Below are 13,806 nucleotides of genomic sequence, written 5' to 3'. Positions count from 1 at the left end.
AAAAGAGGAACCCAAGATGCACCGCTGTAATGTGAGCCATCATGTGATGAAGAAGTTCACTCTCTTCAAACGTACTTCCAAAGTGACTCTGAGCAAAATTGTGCGGTTTTTATAACCTCACAGAAGCAATGACGTGGAATGGGCTCAGTCCCAAACAGTGCCTCCCTCCCTACACAGGTGCACTAGATTAGGTATGCAGTAACATTCCCTATGTAGTGTGCTATGGACTGATTTATAGCCTAGAGTCATTGGAATTAGTCTGCTCTAATTAAACTCTACAGTGCTTGTCATTTTATGGTAAAATTACACATTATGAAAATGTAATTCAATTTCTCTCAGTTTGGTAGCTTATGAAATGGTGAAATATTTCCTTCTTAGCACAATTTATCATGCTGACCAAAAAGAAACAACAACAACAACAACAACAACAACAACAACAAAACTCCGGTACAGGATTAAAGATAAAAGTTTAAAGGATTCAAATGTAATAAAGCGTCTTTTTAGATGAAAGATCATGAAAAATTAGCCTACTATGCCATGATTACTATTAAATGAGAGCCACAGTTTCCTGCACTCTCAGAAATAAAGGTACTGAACTGCACTTTTCCTTGTCACTAAGGTGGTACCATCAAAGGGTACATCTTTTGTACCTTTAGTATATATCTTTATGCCTTTACATTTTTAAGGTACATCTTGTTGACCATTAATGTACCTTAAAAAATAAAAAATAATAAAAAAAAAAATAAAAAATAAAAAAAAATTGTAAAAAGCTTTTATTTAAAAAAGCTTATTAAAGGTACAGTACACCACATGCACCCTCAAAGGTATAAGATACACAGTAAAGGTACCACCACAGCGACAAGAAAAAGTACAGTTTGGGTACCTTTGCTTGTGAGAGTGTGGAAATTCATATAAATAATACAGCCTTTACACGAGTCCGTGTCTATTCAGGATGCAGCCACAAGATGGCAGCGTGTAGCAACTGTTCTTCCACCCACACGTCCATGAATTAAACTTGAGTGTTAATCTAATTTTACAAAAATGTTTTTAAAAAAATTGTAGCTGAATTGTAAATGTATAATATCATTTCTGATCACAGAGACGTTATGGTATAATTTCTGAATGCTATAGTTTTTGGGGTTTTTTTTTTTGTTTTTTTTCCGCCAGTAGGTTAAAGACACACCACAACAATTTAACAATTTATCCAGACATTTGGGAAAATAAAGTTAACTTCAACAAACAAAAGATTAAATATATATATATATATATATATATATATATATATATATATATATATATATATATATATATATATATATCCTGAGCCTATCCCTGGAACACTGGGTATGAGGTGGGGATACACCCTGGATGCACACACATTCACACACTCATTCACAACTAGGAGCAGTTTGTCTTAGCCAGTCCACCTACTGGTAAACCCATAAGGACACAGGGAGAATCTACACAGGAATTTTGCAGAGTCAGTGGCCTGAGCTCATGATCAAACCGAGGACCCTGAGGTGGCAACACTACCCGCTGGGCCATCATGCTGAATGCTGATGTTTTAGATTTTTTAATATCACTAAAATGCCATGAGAAGCTGCAATTTCAGCTTTATATCTTCTGTATATCTTCAAGCTCCCTCAGTTGTGCTTCTGAGGGAAGTTTTTATCTAGAACCCGAACCATTTCTTTTTTTGTTGTTGTTGTTGTTTTTTTTTTTGTTTTTTTGTTTTTTTTTTTTTTTAGAAATTAGCAACCATTGATTATCAAATGAACAATTAAGGAACAATTCAATTGAAATATTATTTTACTTTTACTTTAAGATTCAATCTGGCCTGTAGTCATTGTCCTTGTGCAGTTACACAAAAGGTGGCATAGTATGAGGATGTTACTGAAAATCTAACGACTCCATGTTTTAATGTCAGGAAGGTCCGCACCCAAACTACTCATTTATGTTCCGTGGCCTGAATGTTAAATTTTTTGGGGGGCAGTAATTCACCGTGTTTTACAAGTTGAGTGATATCCATAGTTTAGAAATTATTCAAGTTTGGCATAATCTTACTTACAATATCATAATTATCCCTCTTTCACATTATGTTATATCTGAGCAGCACATGATATCATGAATGCCCCAGTCACCCTTTTACACACAATTTGCAGTCTACCAAATAGCCATCATGACCCCCCCCCCCCCGCCACACCCCCTTTTTTTAATGGATTTACATTTGTGTAACCCTGAAAATTCAAACCCTCAAACCCTGCACAAATGACATATTCAAATTTCACAGAATTTACACATCATAATTAACAGCCTACTTTTATTCACTTTCTCCCATGCATTGATTCCAAGCCATCTGAGATCGGATATCATCCTCAGAGCTACAGAGGGGTCCGAAATTTGAGCTACTGCACCTTTGAAACAGGACGTGCTGCTCTGTCTGTGGATTGTTCAAAACACCAAGTTTTGCACTCCAAGAGAAAGCGTGTAAGTGAGCTTCCTGGACTGTAAATTTTATGATTTATGTATCTTTACACTACTAGCCTACATCATGTGCATGCACTGCAGTATGATACACGATATGGACAAAAGTATGTGGATACTTGACCATCACACCCATATGTCCTTGTTGAACATCTCATTCAAGATTTATTACTCATTTGCTGTTATAATAAGCTCCATTCTTCTGGGAAGGCTTTCCACTAGATTTTGGAGCGTGACTGTGGGGATTTGTGATCATTCAGCTACAAGAGTCTTAGTGAGATCAGGTACTGAGGAGGTCTGGGGTGCAGTCGGCGTTCCAATTCATCCCAAAGGTGCTCAGTGGGGTTGAGGTCAGGACTCTGTACAGGACACTCGAGTTCTTCCACTCCAACCTTCACACACCATGTCTTCATGGAGCTCGCTTTGTGCACAGGTTCGTTGTCATGCTGGAACAGTGTTTGGGCCTCTTAGTTCCCGTAAAGGGAAACTGTAACGCTACAACATTACGAAGAGATTCTAGAAAGTTCTGTGCTTCCAAATTTGTGAGGAACAGTTTGGCGAAGGAACACACATGGGTGAGAAGGTCAGGTGTCCACAAACTTTTGGCCATGTAGTGTATGTTTCAGGTAAGCAAATGAGAGCAGGTGGTCACAAAAATACACTTAGTTTGAAGAGTCACTCAGGCACAAATAAATCACTCGGGCCTTGGAGTCGGATCGAAATTCATCTACGGGAACTGGAGAGAGGAAGGGTGCAGGAGCTGAATGGGTTCCAGGTGTTGGGTTACATAACCTAAGCCCCGCCTCCCATGTCGCGTGCGCTCATTTTTCCGTGTTGCGCGTTCTGTGCCGCGTGAGCGCGCATAACTCTGCCACACTGTTATTGCTCGCGAGCAGCCGCGTCTTTCTCGCCTTCTTTCTCGCCTTCATAAACGATGCCAAAGATGGAAAAAGGAAGACCGCCGGAAAGCAAGCGCAGCAGGAAGCCCGCTCATCCCGTCAAGAGAGAGGTCAGCCAAGAGATGAAGGTACGAGTGTGTCTGCGTCTCCTTTAGGGTTCTGGGACGCCTTCATGACGCGCGGTTTCCAGATTGCTGCCTGGGGCAGCATTTTCTTCTCCCACACAGTCTCCTAACGTCGAGTTAGCTAAAGTTTGTGTTGAGGTGTGTCATTCAGGAGATTCAGTATGAGGACAGTGTTAATCACTCTGCAGTAATGTGCAGCCTATATGTGGAGTGATGCGCAGCAGTTCGCCAGATGTGCGCCAGCGGTTGGCATTCGCCTAGACAGAGTAGAGAATGAAATGACACGTTGTATATAATGTACATGAATGTTCGCCTGGCTTACCATGTATGATATGAAAAAGCAGAGTTCCTTTAACACTACTAGGTGTCTAATTCTTTTTTTTTTTTTTTACTGTGATTTTACTGTGTAACTTTTTAATTAAATTTTATTTAAATATAAATTATATATAGTGTTTGTGTGCTGCAAAAGCTCACCGTTATTCTATACTCTGTAAATAATGCGTATTCAGGCACACGTTCAAAAGAAAACAACAACTGTAATAAGCACCTGCTAAATAATCTGGATACAAGTAAATACTGTAAGAGGTGATTTGATACTGTCAGTATCTGCTGTGTTATATTCAGGTGTAACACCTTATATGTATTTTCAAGCTGGAAATCGGTGCTATATTGAAGTGGTGCATTATTAGGCATTGAATAATGTTTTGCACTACAATCCCCTTGATGTTATTTGTCATTTTGTAAGTCCTGCACAGATGCACTTCTGTATGTCTTGAGGATTTTGCTGTGTATCGTTGTTTAAGCTTCCCAAGGGACTAATGTGTGTGTGTGTGTGTGACTTCCCCTGGTTGCAAATTGTACAGAGAAATATCTGCGTGAGAGACATGAGCGGTTTTCATGTCTGTGTGGGAGGAAACCGGGCGCAGGTCTCTTTGTGTGAGTGATTTTGGATCACCGCACATGATATCCATGGAGCCGGCGGGTGTAGGGTTGCGAGTTAACTAATTTTAATCCAAACACGTGAAACCATACACGATCCTGATGTAAGCGCAGCCGGGGCTCAAGCGGGGGTCACTGTAGGTTTTGTTGCCTTTGGCCACAACTGCTTTGGATTTTGGGACGGGGCTTGCCCGCTCTCTCGCTCATTCTCACTAAGCAGATGTTTGTCTGAGCTGCACAGAAGAAATAAGAGCAACACTGCAAGAACTGGAGGGGAAAAAAGACCTCATAGTAATGAGAAAACAGTCAAACAATACGCATGGATTTGGTGTGATCTCAGGGGGAATAGAAACTGATGTGGTTTTTTGATGTAATCAGGCTCCAAAATGTTCCGATTGCACACCCAGTGCACGCGATTTATCAGTTTAAGCTCAAGAAAATGGTGAAAAATAAGATCCCTGCCCAGCTTCTATAAACACACACAGACACACACACAAACATACAGTTGCAGTTTTATGGGCAGGCCTGTGTGCGGATTGAGTGACGGAGTAGTGGACGTAACGGATATGCCATTCTGCAAGAATCCCCCTGTTCTCATGCATACGGACTGTTTTTGAGAGAAAGAGTGAAACACGAGAAGGGCTGAAGAGTCAGGTAACACAGAGAGCGAGAGAGAAGAAAGAGAGCGAGCGAGCAGAGAGTGAACCAGTGTTCTCCTGCGACTGTTTGTTTTGGTTGTGAGCGCTCAGGGAGAGATGAGTGAAGTGAGAGCTTTAAAAGCAACCAGAGGAGTGGAAAGGAAGGAAGAGGGGGAAAAGGGATGGAATTGGATCCTTAAGGGAAAATGGAGAAGATGAGAAGGAGAACTGGAGGAGTAGGGGACATGAGGCAAAGAAGGTGGGGGATTTCTGGGAAGCCCACAAACCCAGCTGTGGTGTTCTGTGTCCTCCTCGGATTTCAACTAACTATGAATCAAATTACCCACCTCTGTAATCTCAAACAGAGAGAGCGAGTGAGGGAGCGAGAGGTCTCTTGAGTGTTTAGCCAGATTTTATGTCAGACCATTTAGAATAAAATAACAAAGACCGATTCAGAACTTTCTTTTTTTTTTTCCTTGCGGCTGCATCGTTTTTCAGTCAAATTTTGTGAGCCACAAATGGAGCATGATATCGCGTATACATTTCACTAAATCTCCATACAATGGTCAGAGATGACCAATTACCAATTGTGTGTGTGTATGTGTGTGTGTGAGACAGAGCTTTGCTGAGAGCACGATGAATGAATTGCTGGGCTGGTACGGATATGATAAAGTTGACCTGCAAGACTCGGAGGCCGCTGACATCAGGAGTCACAACGGCAGAGCAAGACGCCACCAAGTATCTGTGCTTAAAGGTGAGAGCTCACACACATCTCTGTAAGTATATCGAGACTTTAAACCCTCTGAAATGAGCGCTGTGATGGTCTGGCATTTGCTCTGAGCATTTCTAAAGCCAAAATCAAGGCTGAAAAGTACGTCTTTACTCGGTATACAAGAATATTCCCATTGGCTACAAAGACTACCAACGAAGGTTTCAGTTAAATTCTTTACAAACGGTGGACATTTAAAGAAGCCATTTAGTATTTTGTATCACTTTGCATCAAAACTATTGTATATTGGAGTTATGTTAAGTATAGTATAGTATAGTATATTGGAATGGTATAGTATTGGAGTTATTTAAATGTCCCAAATACTGTATTGGTGCAGATACTGGTATACAGGATGAAAACTATTCTTCATTAAGAACACAAGAGATTTTATATGTATGTATTGGCGAATCTGTAATCTATATACTGTATATAAAGATGGACACTTTTTTAAAAATTGGTCCATTGTATTGACTGTAGCTAAGAAAACCCCCCAATTTTTCCCACCCATCATTCATGGTCCGACTCCGCTATCATACAACACCTACTAACCCAGGAGGGAGAAGGCTGTGTTGGACCACTCCATGACACAACATGAGCAGCAGTTCAAAAAGATGTGGCTTCACGTATCTTGGAAGAAGTACATCTTTTTGAACTGCTGCTCATGTTGTGTCATGGAGTGGCGTAAGACATTTGAAAGGAAAGCGCTATCCACCCACTTCTGCATGCATGAGCTTATAGATGCCGATGATTGGCTAGTGCTTCTGTGACTGATAACGGAGAGAGTGTATGCCATCCTTGCCCCCCAGAGAGCATGGTCAGACTTTTGGGCTCCCGGCCACGAATCGCTGTGGCATCGTCAGACAATAGGGCGAACACTTTTCTGTTGCACCACTTGGGAGTTCAGAATAAGGAAACTTTCTTGAAATTTCTAGAAATAGTTTTAGTAACTTTTATCTTTATTTTTTGCAGTGTTTTGATGTTCACCGTCATAAAACTTTAGATTTTCCAGTGCTGGATTAGCATTTTATGATACTCAATAAACTATTTTTTTTTTCCCCCTTTACGTTATCTTTTTTCAAAATAAGTTTCATTCAAAACCAAAACATTTAATTCATTAGTTCATCTTCAGTAACCACCTGATCCTGGTCAGGGCCCCGGTGGATCCGTAGCCTATGCCAGGAACACTGAGCAAGGGGCAGGAATACATCTAGAAGGGACACCAGTCCATCGCAGAGCACCATGCACACACACACACACACAGACACACACACACACACACACACATTCACACCCTCACTCACACCTAGGGATAATATAGAGTCATGAGTACATCTACTAGATTAACCAAACCGATTAATATCATTTATCCAATGCCATTGCTACTTTCTGCAGTATTCTTAAGGTCTTCTTTCCAAACATTGAGTGAGACCTAATTTTGTCTATATAAGTACAATTAAACACGCTAGGTAAATTAACTAGCTGGGTTGTCAGTTCACAATTAAAAAAAAAAAATCACATGGAAATGATTATTATTTTATGTACCCCTAGAGAATTCAGAACCAAAGCCTACTGTAATGGAGAGTAAGTTGACATCTGGCTCCTCTGCGTCGGCTAAAAATGGAGTGAAAGAATCTACTGGCTTTCCCCTCTCTCCTTCATCATCCTCATTCTCCCCACACGTGAAGGAGCTGCACGGCACCCATGTCGTGGTGCCGCTCATCAAACCATCTGCAGGTGTGGTCACATGTTACACAAAAATGCATCACGATATAAATATGTATACTGCCACTTGCATGGATTTGTAATCCACCGTTCTCTCTCTCTCTCTCTCTCTCTCTCTATCCCTCTCAGTGGATGAGCAGCAGAATGTTCAGATTGTGTGTGTATGGTGTCAGAAGGAGGGGCTTAAACGCTACTCTCTTGTCATGGGCTCTGAACTCAAGAGCTTCTGCAGCGAGAAATGTTTTGCCATGTGCCGGCGAGCCTACTTTAAACGCAATAAGGTAAGTATCTGTCTGTCAAGGGTTTGAATCAGCAAGAGCATTTTGAAGCTGGATCAGTAGCCACCTGACATAATCTTGATGAGGAAATTTATCCATGAGGCATCATCATTTATGCTGACAGCTGAGTAGAAGAATCAAGTCCACTTAATAGTACTGGACAGGAAAAAAAAAAAACACTGTTTCTGTTTTTTTAGCCCTTGATTCAATCTGCAGCTTTAAAAATATATATATATATATATATATATATATATATATATATATATATATATATTCTCTGTGTTTTGGTACACAGACAGAGCAAAATTTAAAGATGGGTTCTTATCATATAATACAAAGAGGTTTGGATGCTTTATGTTTTGTCCTAGCACTTGAACTTGAGCATGACACCAAGAGAGAGCCGGAGCATACACGTGACCCTCCTTTTTATATGTGGTGTGACATCACAACCCAAACAACCATGGGATACACTCATACACACACACACACACAATAAAATCCTCATTACACAGCACTTTTAAAGAAAGTCTGCAAAAACCTTGATCAGCAAACATCCAAAGGTGTGTATGGTGTGCACATTGAAAGTCATTCGTGTCATGATCTCAGAGAAGCAACATTCTTAAAGAAAGTGTGCGTGTGTGTGTGTGTTTAGATGTGAGCCTAAAATTCAAAAACGTGGCTTGTTACACTTTAATGACTGTGTCAGAGCACTGAAAAATTTCCACAGACATGACAAACGTTGACCGGCTTATATTTTTACAACCGCTTTCTGTTAATTATCAACGTAATGATGTGGTAAGAATGAGCAAGCCTCATATAAACATTTTTACCAGAATAGATTTGAGTAATCTGATCAAGCACCAGACAACAAATGGAGCGCTGCATCTGCTTTGGATTCACAAAGCAGAACTGGCCCTGTGTCTTTTTGTATAACAGTCCAATACTGGAACTGATCAGCCCTGGAGAGCTGCGCCAAAACAGATTCAAAAAAGACTATTGTTAAATCTGGTTCTGAGGTGGTGTAAATCCCGAATGTTATCTGGACTTGTGGTATAGACCTGGATTAGAGGCAGTTCAAACAGCACCCCACAGCCACATACGGCATGATTATTCATGAAACCGAATACATTGTCCAAAATGGTTTGGTTTAATAAATAATAATATGACTGTTGTCAACAACAACAACAAAAAAACATTTTTAAACCTTTTCACACTAGGGTTATAAATCCGAATGCTTTCAGTGCAACATTTTTTTTATGAGTGGAAAAATGAAAACAAGATGCGACCCATGTGTATTCCGAGTCTGCTGACAGACAGTCTTCAGTGCCGTTAACAGCTGCTTAACATTCGTGGATGAGACTGCCAGGACTACTCGATGACGGCCATGGTCATCCAGCACAAACATGCATGCTGTCTAGGGCAGCTTCTTAATCCTTTCTGAATATAAGGTCACCTTCGGTGAGTCATTTAATACAGGGACATCAGTTTACCTTGTTGCAGTAGTCTAGAATGGTTGAACCCAACCTGACAAATGCTCAGACACACACATATGATGGGCGTATATGCGCAAATTCGCATTTAATCCAAATCTACTGACTTGTATAAAAAGACTTAATGCCTAATAAGCTGCAGAGCTGTCTTAAATATGACACTCACTTTGGCATACATACAATGTCAGTGATTAAAAAAAAAATTAAAAACAGGACTCATCATTCAGTATGTTCCGGATAGATATCACTTCTCTCCTGTTTATTCTATAAGATAAATTTCCGCAACAAAGCAAGCTGTAAAAAGAAGTCAGAAAAGAATAGTAGCACTAAGCTAGGGAGAGTGAGAGAGAGCGAGAGAGAGCGAGAGAGAGAGAGATGGAAAATCAAGTCAGAGCCTGTTTGAGAGGAAGGAGTAAGGGCTGCCATGGGGAGAGTGGTGTCCTCTTGCAGCACATACTTTACCGCAACAGCATCAGGTTTCACACTCCATACACCAGCGAGACGGGGAGAGCACCGGGTACAGTCAACACAGGATCAGCTTACTGCAATCTGGAGCAGTCACTACACACACTCACAGTAACAGTAACACACAGTGGGTAGTCACCATCCACACATCTACCCAGAGAGCTGGTTTTCACCAAGAATATTAAAATTCAAGAGCTCTGCATCCACACACCATCACCTATTCCAACTTTAATCATAACCGTTATTTAAATGCAGCGCATGAGTTGATGCTTTACTTTTTTTCTATTTTTTTTTTTTTTAAGGCTCAAAATGAAAATCGGCATGGTGATCAGTCTTCTCCTCCTCCTGGTCAAACGGAGGAAACAACTCCTCAGCTCATGCTTAAGATGAACAGCAACACACGAGTAAGTGCTCATAAGCATTGTGGTTCCTATCTAATAATAAACAAAAATCTACCCACCCATGTAGCAATGTTATAATATACCAATTATACAGTATACCATCATTTTTAGGGCGCACAGTGGCTTAGTGGTTAGCACGTTCGCCTCACACCTCCTGGGTCGTGGGTCCGATTCCCACCGTGACCCTGTGTGTGCGGAGTTTGCATGTTCTCCCCATGCTGTGGGGGTTTCCTCCGGGTACTCCAGTTTCCTCCCCCAGTCCAAAGACATGCATGGTAGGCTGATTGGCGTGTCTAAAGTGTCCGTAGTGTATGAATGGGTGTGTGAGTGTGTGTGTGATTGTGCCTTGCGATGGATTGGCACCCTGCCTTGTGCCCGATGCTCCCTGGGATAGGCTCCAGGTTCCCCGTGACCCTGAAAAGGATAAGCGGTATAGAAGATGGATGGATGGATGGACTGTCATTTTTAACATGCATCATCAACATTGCAAAATGTTGGCACTGCCTTGTAATTGCTGTCATTTTGGGAAGGATTGGCATTCCTGACTTAAACACTAGTCTGTTCAAAAGAGGTAGGCATAAAGCTTAAGTAAATAAATTGCTTAATTCTGTAAATCTTACAACTCTTGTTTCCTTCCCCAGTCTAAAGATATGCATTGCATGCTGATTTGTGTCTCTAAATTGTCCATAGTGTTTGAGTGTGTGTGCAATTGTGCCCTGTGATGGGTTGTCACGCTGTCCAGGGTGTCCCCCGCCTTGTGCCCCGTGTTCCCTGGTATAGGCTCCAGGCTCCCTGTGACCCTGTGTACAATAAGCGGTATGGAAGATGGATGGATGGATGTATACCATACAAAATCTCTGTCAGTTTGGAAAATTGCGAAACTGTAAATGCAAATCTAGCATAAGTGAAGTGTTTATGTTTATATACCTCTGCTACTAGATGGTAGAGGCATTTTTGGGTTGTCCGTCCAACCATCAGTCCAAGATTTTTCATTGTAATTATTGTCATTATGTAACCAGCAGATGAACTGAATACATTTTGGAATTGACATGGTCAAGGTCACAACAAGGTCAAATGTCTGAAATAGTTTTTCTCCAATAGCTTCCTTCCTGTTTGAAATATATTTTAAGGGTATTTGAGGCATTCAATTCAGGAACAAGAAGGTCTATACTTGTTGGCAGTGGAGACATCCTCGTCCACACTGTTGGAACTGAGTTTTACTTGTTGGTTGTTGTTTTTTTTGTTTTTTTAAAATACAATATTTGGATAGTATAACGTGATTAAAAACTGTCATAAAATATGCAATTATCATTATAATGTGATGATTTAAGCACTCTTAAAGCTAGGAGACAAATTTTCTTGGCATGAAACACCACAACTATAACATTGAATTAAAGTTTGTTCATTTTCTACTGTTTTTTTTTTTTAGATGTATTTTAAGTATTTTTCATTTACACAATGAAATTATAAAAAAATAAAAGTGTTAACACTTCTCTTCTGAACTCTTCAGGTATGTGATTGGTGCAAACACGTGCGTCACACCAAGTACCTAGACTTAGGTGCAGGTGATGACAGACTGCAGTTCTGCAGTACCAAGTGCCTTAACCAGTATAAAATGGACATTTTCTACCGAGAGGCCCGGGCTGCACTTACGACATCTGGCGCTAGTCCGAGCCAATCAGAAAACGAGACTCGTCCAGCCGGAGAGAGTGAGACTCTGCTGACACCCGAATCATGGAACAACCCTTCTCTGGAGGGAGACAGAAAAGAAACAGTGTCACCCAAAGTTTCGACACCTGTGTCATCTTCCTCTTCATCATCATCCTCAGTTAGAGCATCTGTCTTGGCTCAGCAGAAGGAAAGAGAGAGCTCTGCTTCTTCTCAGCTCCAGACTGGCATTCCGATGCCGTCTACTCCTCCACCACATGTGGTTGTAGAGCAACCATGGGTGATACAGAAGCCCCCATCCTTTAACCGGGCACCTAACCATGCACAGCCCAGAAACCCAGGCTCCAGCCCACACCAGAGACCCTCACACACATCTCCGCAGGTGCACACACCCTCGATTCGCCCAATTCCCCCACCACAGCTCTTACACCCTTATCTGGCATCGATGATGCCCTGTGCACCCACCTACCCTCACCCCTTTCCATCACTCATGCCAACTCTGGGTCTGCCATGTCCACAACCGACTGTCCTGGTGCCATATCCAATTATAATTCCTCTCCCTGTTCCTGTGCCAATTCCCATACCAATACCAATGAACTCTGGGGCTTTGGGACATGCTGGGGTTATTCGTAACCACAAGGAGAAAGACAAGACAGGACGAGATGCAGCTTCAGTCACCCCTGAAGATGTACCTAGAGAGTGGATGTCAGAAGATCAGGGGATTCCCGTTGGCGTCTTAGTTGAGCACAAAGTAAAGACAGAGCAGTCCCCATCTCCAGACCCGTATTCTCCTGCTTTCTCGTCACACACTTTCCCAATCTTATCTGCTCATCCACAAGTCAGTCCTACTCCTCCCTTGCCAGAAGATCATAGACAAGAAGTTAGGGAGCGACAGGTGATACAGAGAGCAATGTGCAGAGTGAAGCAGGAAGGTGAAACAGAGTTCGACCTCAATAAGCAGACGGAGGTTGAAGGAGAGTATAGATGGGGCAGGAATGGAGATGAAGATGATCCGATTGCACAACACATGTCCGCTAAATCTCACACAGGCACTTTAAAGCACACATCGAGTTCAGCCCCTGAAAATGCATCTTCCCCAGTGGACTTGCCAAATGCACGTGCTTCAATCATTCTACAGCAAGCACTCAACACAACATCCGTAGTCACTCCCACAGCATCTATCATATTGAACAGTACGGTTGCCACTTCCAACTCAGTTCACTCCGTTTACTCCTCAACATGTGTAGCTACAGTTCAGTCCGACCCAGAACAAAGAACGAGCTCCGGCCAAAATTCATCCCCACTTCCTGAATCTGAGGATGTGAAAGAGAACGTCTCAGGAGGGCATGAACCTGGCTTAAACTGTTCCCGTCCAGCAGAGCAAACAGACTGCCAAACAGACCAATCAGAGGAGAGCAGGGGGGAAGTTGTAGACAGTGATGCTCCCGCAGCTGACGAGCACGCTTATGCACGATCCATCCCGCCGAAATTACGAGAAAAAAATGCACACACCATCACTCTGACAACTGCGCACACACTTTCTCACATGGTTACACATAGCTGGGACAAGAGCTCACACATGCATGCGCCCGCTTTCGAGCAAAGTGGCGTGCATACTGAAATAGAGCCGGCTTTGAAGCGGAGATGCCTGAGGATCAGAGACCAGAACAAATGAAGCACAGGTATTCACACACATGCACAACTGCACAAATACACACACTATATACAGACACACTGTTCAGGCTCAAGCACAATGTGGTGTTAACTCTACAGTCAGGTCTACTGTAAGGAAAATCAGGTATGTAGGTGTGTTTTTGAGGGGACAAATATGTGTTCACCGACTCGTTTATTATAAATAATTTTTTATACCAACCACAATGACCGATAGGGCTTGGGAATGTAACATTACAGGATCACGAGGCATTACA

General features: G+C 41.9%; 1 protein-coding gene across 1 annotated transcript; it reads left to right on the top strand.

Annotated features, from left to right (window-relative positions):
- Window positions 1-2,697: 2,697 nt before the first annotated feature.
- sobpb (sine oculis binding protein homolog (Drosophila) b) lies at window positions 2,698-13,203 on the top strand. Its single transcript, XM_053650865.1, has 7 exons — window positions 2,698-3,511; window positions 5,704-5,839; window positions 7,403-7,588; window positions 7,706-7,857; window positions 10,112-10,213; window positions 11,721-13,037; window positions 13,126-13,203. Exons 1-7 carry the CDS (start codon window positions 3,419-3,421, stop codon window positions 13,201-13,203), a joined length of 2,064 nt encoding a protein of 687 aa, XP_053506840.1. The 5' UTR covers window positions 2,698-3,418.
- Window positions 13,204-13,806: the final 603 nt, after the last annotated feature.

This window comes from Ictalurus furcatus, chromosome 19, assembly GCF_023375685.1.
Source record: "Ictalurus furcatus strain D&B chromosome 19, Billie_1.0, whole genome shotgun sequence".
Classification (NCBI taxonomy): Eukaryota; Metazoa; Chordata; class Actinopteri; order Siluriformes; family Ictaluridae; genus Ictalurus; species Ictalurus furcatus.
The sequence above is the reverse complement of the archived record's forward strand: the minus strand, read 5'-3'. Positions and strand labels throughout refer to the sequence as shown.